Here is a 13,352-nt window from a genome sequence, read left to right as displayed (position 1 = left end):
AGGAGAACTGCCATTACCGTAAAAACACAAATTTAAAACTTGCTCATTCAAACATTCATTGATAATATAAAACCTTGCAGCACTTTACTTACATACTTAAATCACGATTGCTTAAATTATAAAAATACTATCAGGAGTGCAAAGTATCAGGTACATTTACATTCAAAATAACCACAATAATAGTCATTATTCTAACAACTGAATGGACAAAGCTAACTACTACACCACATTAATACCCTTATTATGATGACATACTATTTCAGTTCATTATTGCTACTGCCAGACAAATTAATGCAACTCTGGAAAAATGTTTAGCAGTGAAGGGGTTCATGAATGTCATAACTAACTCCTCTAGCTCAAAAACTCACCTCTAAGCTGAACAAAATTGTCCTGAGAATAAAGAACAAAATAGTTATGTACAATTCTTTGTCTTAGTACAAAGACTCTACTTATTCAAAACACAGCACCAAAGTTATTCAACTTATAAGATTCCAGAATAGTTGAACAAATTCCACTTTGAATCTGACAGAATACCATAAGATAAAATGGTTCAAATTAACTGAATACACTGGTACTGTACTTCACACAAATATTACAAATACTTTAGATCTATTTCCCACTAATAAACTGGGTGGCTAAGATACAAAATTAGAACTTTCAACAGAGTGCCCAATGGTATAAGCCAGGAATCCATTCACTCCATGTGTGAAATTGTGCACTAAAACAGCTTAAAACCAGTAAAGTACTTGGTACAGTATCTAACTATCTTGGTAATCAGATACATGGAGTCATTCCATACAAAAGCACGACCATGAAAGTGATTTTACACACATACTGGTATTACAAACTCACATCTTTGTACATTCATGGCAGTGACACTACATATACTACTGACTGTACTAGACTATTTCCTTTTACACACTAAAAATCTCTCCCATTTCACTGTCACTGACTATGTAATTAAGTATGTATATATGAAAAAAGGTAAGTGGCTATGGGACTAAGCTGTAGCATACTTTTAAAAACACTTTCACTCTTATGTCAACCCTGGTGAAATGGCTGAGGGTCAGTTGAGGGAATGAGGTACTTTTTGAGAAAATGGTCACTTGACACAATCAACCTAGAGTTTTGATCCAGCTTACACCAACCTTGGTGGAAGAGTTGAGGATAAAACATGAACGAAGGAATTTGGCAAATGTAAAAGTCAAATTTTAGCTTCTATGCCTGTGTATCAGTAAAATAACTAAAACAATTTCAATATGCTTTGGATCAAAACTGACGGATGAGTTGTGGGAAGGGTAAGAATGAAAGAAATCGATTTTGAAAACAAAGATCAGTCACAGGGCAAGGTCAAAGTTTGCATCATTTGTACTGGCCCACACTTGTTTTTCTTTTTTTTTTAAAGAGGTCACTTCTATTTACCTATATCAGATGATGATTATCGGAATGACAAATTCTTCAGAGGTCAGCAACTATAGACTAACACAAACTGATAGTTACAAAATTCTCGAAAAATATGGCACTGATTGTGCAAAATTTTGGGATGCAATCATCGCTGACACCTGATGGATAACATGGTGTAAGAGAGTGAATTTATTTTGTAGCTACAGTGTAGTTCTCATAAATAGCTTATGAACAATAAGTAGGGTGGGGGATACGGCTAGAACTTAAAATAATAAAATGGGAACAATCTGTTGAATATAAAGATAAATGCATATAAAATAATAGTAAAAATGAGAGAGAGAGAAAGTATAAATAAAGGATACATGAGAACTCAGATTTGTAACAAATGCAAGTTTGCACACACTGCATTTCCACTACCCATATTCCTGGATCAAATATCATCCACATCCCAGTTATCCTCAGTTTGTTCTGCATTATATCCTTCCAGTAATTACATGTCTCCACGGATACGACGCACAAGACGCAGGTCCTGAGGATATAAGGTGACTCTTCTGGCATGGATGGAGCAGAGGTTTGCCATCTCTAAAAGCGACACCAAATAGGCTTCTGCTGCCTCTTGTAGAGCCATCAGGGCCAAGGACTGCATTCTGATGAAAATGAAAAAATCATCATCATCATCATCATCTAATCTTGTGTTGCCCCTTGAGGAGCATATGAGACTGGGGCTGGGCAAATTGGTCCTGACATGTAAGATGAAAGTGACCAGCACCGCTCATCCCTGAGTGGCATTACATGAGCAATAAACCCCAACCACCCCTTGGATATAAACCTGCCCAGGTTCAATCCAATTGGAGAGCCTTAATTACCTACTAAACCACCAGGTGTCATAATTTGGTTACGTGGTTACTAGCCAGCATAGTAAACGGTTTACTAGTGTACAGGAAACCATTTGGCTTGTCACTAAGTGCAGAGTCACCTGTAGACAGAAGGAAGAGAAACTAATGAAAGAAAGACAGAAGAGGAAGGAAGGAAAGAAGGAAGGAAGAGAGGAAAGGGCAGTCACCAGAGAGCAGCACTGCATCAAGTGTGTGGATGTGAGCACCCCCACCTACCAGAATCATCTTAATCCCACTGTCCACAAAAAAAAGGGATATGTAGATTCCAGATAATGGAGAAGGTAAGTACAATTATCCTCTGTTGGGGGATTCCTAGCAGGGAGCAAAGCATCAATGATGGTGTAGATACTGTTGTAAAGCTTGCACAGTAATTCTTCACTGAACATTCCTAAAAACTTATGCTTTAAGTGAAAATCACAAGGTGAGGGTTATGTTCATCTTGTTTTGTTTATAAAGGCTCCAACATGTTTGCACGTGTAGGTCTTGGTTACATGATAGCAGCACTCCACACTGCTCAATCTCTAGCAGCCTTCCTATTCCGTCTCTTATCCCTGAGGTCACACTCTGTGACCACATCCCAGGTCTTCTTCAGTCTGCCTCTCACAATCTTACCCTCAATATTCATACCTCATCCTCAGTGCCCAGTTGTCATCCTCCATCTTCTTCACATGCTCAAACCATCTCAATTGACCCCTCCTCAATACAACACTAATATTTATGTCTTATCCTACCTTTCAATTCTCCACTCACAATCTTCACCCCCACCACCCCACCCAGACTGTCAATCCAGGAAGCACTACACATCCATCTAATCATCATCATTTCTGTATGTTTGAGCCAATGAATATCCTCTTCCTGTACTGTCCAGGTTTCACAGCTGTACAGCATTACACTCTAATGCAACCACTTATCACTCCACTTCCTGTATCTTTCCTCCGCCTTCCTCCCATTCTCTATGATAAACATCAGCATGCAACGCCTCCCATGGGAGTCAGTTCTAAAGTCACATGGGAAAGCTTTAAGCACCATGATAAACAATAACATCCAGCCCTCTTGAGTTATCAGAAGAGGCTGGATGACTCCGTCACTGATGCCTGTCCAGGATGCAACACAGCACCCCCATACTATTAGGCACACTATGGAAGACTGCATTGCACACAATCGCCTACACCAGCAACACAACATGCACTCCTTGAGAGTTCTGTGGGAAAGCCCGGTCTCGGCTGTGGCATTCCTTAGGGACTCAGGGCTGTTCTGCCAGACTGCCTAGGGAACAACTACTACTGCTACAATAAGGGGCTTAAAACTGATCCCCAATGAACAACATTCATGGAAAACTCATCATTTAAATCTCTATGCACTCTCACCTGGGTGTGAACACCCCTGTATATAACCACTATCAACCACTCCTTGATCCCAAGCTTTCTCATTCCCATTTTTGACACTTCACCACCTTCTAGGAACCCTGTCAAAGGCCTTCTCCAAATCAATAAAAACAAAATACTGCTTTCTTCTTTCCTATGTATTTTTCCTGAAGCTGTCAGACAATGAATTTGCATCAGTGGTCCCTTTGCCCGGCATAAACCCAAACTGCATCTCATCAGGATTCATTCTCCTTATCATACCTTCCAGGACTCTCTCCATTACCTTTATTATCTGGTCTAAAAGTTTTGTTCTTCTATAATCTCCACTTTCAAGGACACCACCCATCCCCTTATATACACTTACACTCACGCTCTTCAACCAGTCATCTGGAACAACACACGGACATACTAGATATATCTATCTATCTATCTATTGCCAGACGCCTCAATCCCGTTTGGGGTGGCCACAAACAAATCGCCTCCAAGTAGCCCTGTCCCTCACCATTTCACTGCCCTGCTCCCAACTCACACCCCCCTCTCTCATATACCTCTCCACCCCATCCCTCCATCTCATCCTCGGCCTCCCCCTCCCTCCTCCCCCCTCCACCTCACTCACATACACTCTCTTCGTCAGTCTTTCACCCTCCATCCTCTCCACGTGGCCAAACCACCTCAGTGTGTTCCTCATAACGCTTCCTATCACATCTACATCAACACCACAACGCTCCTTTATATCCTCATTCGTCAGCCTGTCTCTCCATGTGACTCCACAGGCTCCTCTTAAATAACTCATTTCCACTGCTCTCACTCTTGACTTGTGTCCTTCCAACAACGCCCAAGCTTCACTTCCGTACGTTAGAGTTGGTATCATAATACTGTCATGTAGTAACTTTTTCACTTCCATGCTCACTTCCCTGTTTCTTATCACTGCTTTCAAAGAACCAGCAACCTTTCTTCCCTGCTGTACCCTTTCAAGCACTTCACCCTCCAAACCTCCATCCTTACTCATCACACAACCCAAGTACTTAAACGTACTCACATTTTCCAATTCCTCACCATCCAACCTCGCTGTACATTCACTGACTTCACATCTTTCAAAGACCATCACTTTACTCTTCCCTACATTCACCTTTAGATTCCATTTCTTACACACTCTCTCAAACTCATCCACCAAGCCTTGCACAGGAGGCTGTGACACCAGACGATCAGGGTCGTACTCCCGGGGGAAATGGGATTGCTGGTGACAGGGAGGGCTGAAGCTCCTGTTTTTCTAGCTACCTAACCATCCCCCTTTGCTGACCTTTTCAGTGTGACATTAACATGGACAGCAGACCAGCATACTCTCCTAAAAACTTTCTCTAACACTCTCATACACTACACTACATGTGCTTTACATATCACACAACATACCGCACTGCGTCACAGGTGACCCCAACAAAGGCATGCGGCCAGAAAACTTTGCCCCCGCTACCTGGTGAAGGACCTTTCGAGGGGAGGAGTGATGAGGGCTCCACCAGCATAGATCGTGGGGCCGGGGTGAGATGGGGCTTGAACCTGTGCTAGAGGTACAGGGCATTGTGGTTCTCAGTCTGCCACTTCCGCCCAACAAAGAGGAGCCTGAACCTGGGAGTATCGTCCCAGGAGGATGCTCTATCAATAGGTGCATAATGGTGTGGCAGTTACAGTGCCATGGTGCACTTGGAGGGTGTCCCTGTAGCTGTCCTGGCAGGGTGTCCCAAGGCCACTACCATAGCCACCCATCAAGGATCGTGGGCTAGGGGTACCAGATCCATTGCCTGGACATGGGACTGTGCAGTGGGTGGGGCCTGTGGCATGTCTCTCCTTTTATCATTTTACTGATTATGACTAGGTTAAAGACTGAAATTCAAAGCAAGCCTGAGGACACTAAATCACCCAGGGGAATCAGAGTGGCACTGTGGAATGTGGGAAGCTTGAGGGGTAGAGTGAGAGAAGTGGCTAAGTCACTGAGTAGATGGGTGGATGTGGGATGTGTGCAGGAAGTCCGGTATAGAGGAGGATCAGCCAGAATGACTGCTTGGAGGGACTGATTTTATAAGTTGTTTTGGCAGGTTGGACAGATGGACCTGGTGGTGTGGGTGTGTTGGTTGGGGAGAAATGGGTAGAATATGTCATGAATGTTATGAGAGTAAGTGATAGGATAATAGTAGTGAAAATTTTGTTCAGTAGGATTATGTTTGCATCTGTATCAGCATATGCTCCATGAGCAAGCTTGGATGAGGCAGAGAATGATAGATTTTGGGATAACTTAATACATATAGTAAGTGAAATGGGGGACGATGAGAGGGGACTTAAATAGTCACGTAGGCAAGGCAGCTCAAGGATATAAAGAAATAAATGGGGGATGTGCATATGGTACAAGAAATGAGGAAGGGGAAAGGATACTGAAGTTTAGGGAGGCAAAGAACATGATTGTGTGCAACACATTGTTACGGTTTGCGCCTGCCCGGGGCTATTACAAAAAGACAACAAGTCAGCCTTAGATGATCGGCCTCCACTGCGTTGCAAAAATAACGCAGACCCCGGCACTGACACTCCGCAAACTAGAGAAAAAACTGCGCAACGGAAAGGTACTTATTTAAGAACGCAACACTCTGTACTTTGGTAATAAAACGGAACAGCCTACCTATAGATCTAGCCTACTATCGTCACTACCGGAAGTAATACCGCCCGAGACAGTATACAGGAACACCTCCCACTTACTTCCGGTGGTGACGACTTTCTACTTAACCCGTGTCCAAGGGGGAACGCAGTTAATAGCTCACGATGGTTCTCACTAGCCTTGAGCAAAGAGATGGGATTAACTGTGTAGGGGTTAGGGGTGTGTGTGTGTATGTACGTGTGTTGGGGAACGTTAACAAAGGCAGCGAGAAGACCACGGTGAGCCAAACTGGCCCTCCAAAGACAACACGGTTACAAAAATAAAATAAAATAACTACTTCCCTCAGTCAGCAACAAAAAGAATAAAAATAAACTTAAATGAAAACGCCAGCTCGGCATAAAAATGACTGGGGAGAGAGAGAGTGTGCACACGCACGATACGGAAGCTAGCTGGGAAGATACTGACTCTGATCAAGGCTCGCGCACGGCCAAGCGCGAACGCATAATCAAATTAATTAATAAGAACTTATATTCGTGCCCCTCTCTCTCTCTCTACAATAAACTGGTACTTCTAATGCAAGCAAAACATCATTAAATATACTGGTAGCTCACACAAGACAATCAAAATAATCAAATGCATACTCAGCATGGTATGAAATAAAATTGCCCTCAGTGGCGAGAACGAAAGAAACAAAAGAACTTGTAGCACTCGCTAATATAAACTCCGCGAATGACACGGATACATACTGCATAATCCCCTTAGCCCAGCTGTAACGGCTGCATCGGTGGGAACGGAAAGGCGGACAGCGTAACACGCCCTTCCCCAAGGGAAAATTTTGAGCCCTGGATCAAAATTTTCGAATCAAGACCCTGACCCCTCCCTGGATAAACAATCAGCAATTACGTTATCAATCCCCTTAATATGCCTAACTTCTAAATTGTACTCCTGCAAAAGCAAACTCCAGCGGGTCAAACGCTGGTTCTTGAATTTAAACTTGTTCAAAAACTGCAGGGGATGATGGTCTGAATAAATCTTGATCACAGGGCCAAAAGGGGGCAGGTAGACAGCAAAGTGTTGCAGGGCCAGGATAATCGCTAATAACTCCTGCTCTATGACAGAGTAGTTCTTCTGGGCTCTATTAAACTTCTTTGAGAAGTATGAAATGGGATGTTCAACCTGGCCCTCATCCGGCTGCATCAACACTGCTCCTACCCCTACTCGGCTAGCATCAACTGCCAGCACAAAAGATCTGTCAAAATCTGGTGCACGCAATATAGGGTGGTGGCACAGCAGAGACTTAACAGTAGTAAAAGCTTGCTCACACTCGGCTGTCCACTGCCACTTCTTATCCTTGCGCAATAAGTCAGTAAGAGGGGCAAGCACTGTGGAGTAATTCCCAATAAATCGTCTGTAATAGCCGATCATGCCCAAAAATCGCTGGAGGGCACGGCGACACTGGGGTGCTGCAAAGTTGGAAATGGCATCCACCTTAGCCCGAGGTGGAGCCACTTGCCCATGTCCCACAACAAATCCAAGGTACTGGACCTTAGCACGTACGAACTCGCACTTGTCCAAGTTGACTACTAAGCCAGCTTCCTCCAACCGCTTAATGAGCATTTCCACATGATCAAGGTGCTCCTCCCACTTGGTGTCATACACAATGACATCATCGATGTAAACGACACAATTAGGTATGCCATCCACCACTTTATCCATAAGCCTCTGGAAAGTGGCTGGAGCATTCTTCAATCCATAAGGCATCACCTGGCACTGATATACTGCACCACTGACAACAAAGCTAGCCACTTGTTTAGCCCGTTCCGTCAGCGGGACCTGCCAGTATCCCTTTACTAAGTCAAGTTTGGTGATGTAAGTGGCATTTCCCACCTTGTCCACGGAGTCATCGACCCGAGGCAAGGGATAAGCATCGGTCTTAGACAGTGAGTTAACTTTCCGGAAGTCCACACACAACCTAACCTTCCCATCTGGCTTCGGCTGCAAGGTAACTGGTGAACTCCACTCACTGAAACTCCTCCTGATCAATCCATGGTCCAACATATACTTGATCTCATTATCGAGAGCTTTCTGTCTGATAGGGTTGATGCGGTAGGGAGCTAATTTTACAGGCTTACTATCCCCAACATCAATGTCATGAGTAGCCCAAGTTGTCAATCCCGGTGAATCTCCAAAAACTTTCGGATGTTTCCATAATCTGTTGCAGAGCTCTTCTCGCTTTACTGGATCAAGGTGTCGCAATTTCTCCACCAGAGCTGCATAACCATTGCCCTCCCATAGGTCAGCTGGTAACATCTCACCACGACTAAACACTTCCTCCTGCTCCTCCAACTCACTACCAACCACCAAAACTACAGGAGCGCTCTTATCCCTGGTTCCCTCAACGTCCACTCCAAAGTCACCTTCCAGGAACTGTGGCTGTAACCCTGGTCCACCACTCACATCACCGGCACCAACAGCTCCCTCCACAGCACGTTCCCTTGATGCCACGTCCTCCCTTCCCCGTCCTTCACATCCCAGGTGAGAGACATCAGCAGTCATCCCACAATGAGAATCAACTGGGCGGTAGTATGGCTTCAACATATTAATGTGGCACAACTGAGTACTCTTCCGCCTATCTGGGGTAACAATTAGATAGTCAAGTTCCCCAACTCTCTTCTTCACAATATAAGGACCACTGAATCTAGCCGCCAGAGGTTTTCCTTGCATGGGCAGCAGTGCCAAAACTTCATCTCCTTGCTTAAACTCACGACTTCTGACCTTCTTATCATAATGAGCCTTCATTTTCGCTTGAGCCCCGATTAGATGGTCACGGGCAAGCTCTAAAGCGCAATGCAGTCTCTCCCGAGTGCGGCAGACATAGTCAAGCATGGATTCCTGGTTGCCAGATTTGTTGTTACTCCAGGCCTCTCGCACCACATCCAAGGGACCACGAACTCTGTGCCCAAACACTAACTCATTGGGTGAAAACCCTAACGACTCAGTTGGTACCTCTCTCACTGCAAACATAACAAAGGGTACCGCTAGGTCCCAATCCTTTCCACTATCATAGCAGAAGGTGCGCAGCATGGTCTTTAAGGTCTGATGATGCCTCTCCAGGGCACCTTGTGACTGCGGATGGTAGGCACTGGACAAAATGTGTTTGATGCCCAACTCTGTCATTGTCTGCTTAAACAAATTAGATGTAAAATTCACTCCACGGTCTGACTGCAACTCCTTGGGCAGGCCAAAATGAGTAAAGAACAGGATAAGTTGCTTGACTACTGACTTCGCTTGCATGCTTCTGATTGGTATAGCCTCTGGGTATCGCGTTGTAACATCCATTATGGTTAACAAATACTTGTTTCCAGCAGAAGTAGGAGGTAAAGGACCCACGATATCAATGATTACCCGGGTAAACGGAGGTTCAACTGCAGGAATGGGAGTCAAAGGGGCCACAGGAAGAACTTGATTAGGCTTGCCCACTATCTGACACGTGTGACAGCCCTTGATGTACGCAGCAACTTGTCCCGGCATACTTGGCCACCAAAAATTATATCTTAAGCGCTGCACTGTCTTTCTGTTTCCCAAGTGACCTGCTAAAGGTCCCTCATGTGCTAACTGTATTAACGGCACCCTATACTGCACAGGCACCACCACCTGCACTAACTCACCCACTCCTCCATCCACCGTGGCGCCAGTGGGCGTCCATCGGCGATGTAAAACATTGTCTTTAATTAGGAACTCCTTACCACACTCCATACTTCTTTCTTCCCCTACTCGAGCAAACAAGGGCTTTAATGTTACATCCTCCTGTTGCTTCACCCTCAATTCTGCTGACCCAACACCCGCCAGCTCTACTGAGGACTGAGATAAGGGACTGGTCGGGACACTGGATTGCGAAGGGCGATCAATCTCAGCGTCACCTCTAGTACACTCGACAGGGGGAGGAATGTCAGACTCCACACTGACATCATCATCACCTCTACCCTCAACAGTGACACTCTGTTCCTCAGGCGCGTTTGACGGTGGTCCTGCATCCCCGCAGTCGACCCCAGCGTCCTGAAATTCTCCCTATTCAGTCGGTGGGCTGGGTTCAGTCTCCACACAGACACACTCAGCACCACCTCTAGTGTCCTGAGTGGGAAGTGGGGCGGCGCCCATGCACGCATTCCCACTCTCCTCACCCACTACAGCAACACTCTGCTCACTAGGTTCCTCCATTGGTGGCCCTGCCTCATCACAGTCGACCCCAAGAACCTGTGGCTTCACCAGTTCTTCCTCCCGGGCTGCAACCTGTGCCATAGATCGTGTAATTGCACAGACCGGGAACATGGCTTCCACTTCTGCATCAACTTCAATACCAATTTCTGGGGCGTCAAAACACTTCTCTGCCACAACAACTGGTGGGGGAAGAGATGGAAATACTTTCTCCCCAGCCAGGTCGTTCCCCAGCAGAAAATCAATCCCCTCTACTGGCATTACATCAGCAACAGCTACTTGAGCTGCAGCCTGAACAATGGGGCAATCGAGTTCCACATGAACATAATCATAGTATTCATCTGAGTTCATGCCCCTACACAGCACATACTTCCCTGAGTTTACAGGCCCTCCAGTCACGTTTCTGCACACAGACTGTTGTGCACAGGTATCACGAGCCACAGTAACTGGATAACTGATCCCATGAATTTTCACTGTGCCGTGACATATAAAAGGTTTACACCAGTCTAGGGACGATTTCTGAGGCAGTTCATCCGGAGGTGGCGTAGCATGTTGGGTAACCTTTTCAGCCTGAGCTGGCAGCGAGCACAGCCGGCTGCACTCCAGCTTTCCACAGACTTCTCCCTCACCGTTACCACTCTCCCAACTCCTCTCGTTCACCTGACTCGAACCTACAATTAGTGCCACTGGTTTGGCATTTTGGGAGGCCTTCCACTTAGGGCAGTTAGGCTTGATGTGCCCACTCTGTTTGCAAAAGTAACAAACTAGCTTCGAACTGGATACAGGGCTCTTTCTCCCTGAATTCTTTTTCTCCTCTGTACTTCCCTTGGACTGATTCACGGGAGATTTATCCCAGGCAGGGCCACTCACAGTCCTCTCCCTGGAATACTGAAAATTAGTATACTTGACCCCCATACTCCGCAAGGCAAACACCCGGTCATCAGCCCACGTCGCTGCTTCCTTCACGGTCTTAAATCTCTTCTCCCTAATTTTAACACCAATTTCTTTGTCAGCCATGTTGGTAAAATGTTCCATCAAAAACAGTTCACGCACCTCGTTATACGAAGTGGCGCTCTCACTCAGCAACCACTCGTCTAACCTCTCCTCCAGATACCTAGCGTAGGCCATATAGGTGTCAGCAGGCTTTTTCCGAGCACCACGGAACAACAACCGATAAGCCTCTGGTCTAAGTTCATATGCCTTCAGGATGGTTGTTTTAAATTCATCATAATCATCTACATCCTCAGGGCTCAACCTATTATACACTTCCAAGGCTTTTCCCTTCAGCACATTAGATACCAACCCCACCCAGCGCTGCCTTGGCCACTCAAACTCCCTAGCCTTCTTCTCAAACCTGACAAACCATTCTGTCACCTTCAACTCATCAAATGCTGGCACTAATTTTAGACTCCTTGAGAACCAACTCTCCCTATCCTCTGCACGGCCTGAGGTTTGGGTATCTGAAGTTGGTCTATTAGCAGTCACCTCCAAGCGAGTCTTCTCCAGCTCAAATCGCATTTTTTCACGCTGCATCTCCATCTCCCTCTCTTCTTTCTCTCTGGCACGCTGCATTTCCCTCTCTTCTTTTTCACGCTGCATTTCCATCTCCATCTTTTTCAACTCCAACTGCAACTGAGCCTCCGGTGACAAGGCTCCAGGGTATATGGGAGTGGAATGAACAACTCCAGGGAAAGCACCAGACATCCCTGGGGGAACTGCTCTAAACTGGCTCGGCGGCATCATAGATGGTAATAGTGGGGTAGCGAAACGAGGCATTTCAGCACCATAGTCAAACTCAGGGCTCACACGGGGAGTACCTTTGCTATGTGCCTCTCGTTGTTCCATATCCACAGGTGACTCAGCACGTACGCGATCTGGTGTAGACACGCGTGACTCCATGGCGACAAATCAATGGCAGTACTAAATAATGAAATACTAATGCTGACTGAGAAACTACACACACATCAACTTCACCTCAAAGCACAGAGAACGCCAAGGTAACGATATCCTAGCAAGAAGAAGGCACTGTTAGGATATCCTGGCGAGGTCGCCACTGTTACGGTTTGCGCCTGCCCGGGGCTATTACAAAAAGACAACAAGTCAGCCTTAGATGATCGGCCTCCACTGCGTTGCAAAAATAACGCAGACCCCGGCACTGACACTCCGCAAACTAGAGAAAAAACTGCGCAACGGAAAGGTACTTATTTAAGAACGCAACACTCTGTACTTTGGTAATAAAACGGAACAGCCTACCTATAGATCTAGCCTACTATCGTCACTACCGGAAGTAATACCGCCCGAGACAGTATACAGGAACACCTCCCACTTACTTCCGGTGGTGACGACTTTCTACTTAACCCGTGTCCAAGGGGGAACGCAGTTAATAGCTCACGATGGTTCTCACTAGCCTTGAGCAAAGAGATGGGATTAACTGTGTAGGGGTTAGGGGTGTGTGTGTGTATGTACGTGTGTTGGGGAACGTTAACAAAGGCAGCGAGAAGACCACGGTGAGCCAAACTGGCCCTCCAAAGACAACACGGTTACAAAAATAAAATAAAATAACTACTTCCCTCAGTCAGCAACAAAAAGAATAAAAATAAACTTAAATGAAAACGCCAGCTCGGCATAAAAATGACTGGGGAGAGAGAGAGTGTGCACACGCACGATACGGAAGCTAGCTGGGAAGATACTGACTCTGATCAAGGCTCGCGCACGGCCAAGCGCGAACGCATAATCAAATTAATTAATAAGAACTTATATTCGTGCCCCTCTCTCTCTCTCTACAATAAACTGGTACTTCTAATGCAAGCAAAACATCATTAAATATACTGG

At 45.6% G+C, this 13,352-nt stretch overlaps 1 protein-coding gene across 1 annotated transcript in view; it reads right to left on the bottom strand.

Annotated features, from left to right (window-relative positions):
* Positions 1-1,867: 1,867 nt before the first annotated feature.
* LOC145403237 (uncharacterized) overlaps positions 1,868-13,352 on the bottom strand; it is a 29,353-nt gene continuing 17,868 nt past the window's right edge. Inside the window, exon 3 of the mRNA XM_080275052.1 lies at positions 1,868-2,051. Coding sequence (XP_080131178.1) covers positions 1,895-2,051 — 157 coding nt within the window. The 3' untranslated portion in view covers positions 1,868-1,894. The remainder of the gene's footprint in view (positions 2,052-13,352) is intronic.

The sequence above is a fragment of the Coenobita brevimanus genome, chromosome 60 (assembly GCF_032717465.1).
Source record: "Coenobita brevimanus isolate Jiangsu-jjx chromosome 60, ASM3271746v2, whole genome shotgun sequence".
Taxonomy (NCBI): Eukaryota; Metazoa; Arthropoda; class Malacostraca; order Decapoda; family Coenobitidae; genus Coenobita; species Coenobita brevimanus.
This window is presented reverse-complemented; position numbering and strand designations above follow the sequence as displayed.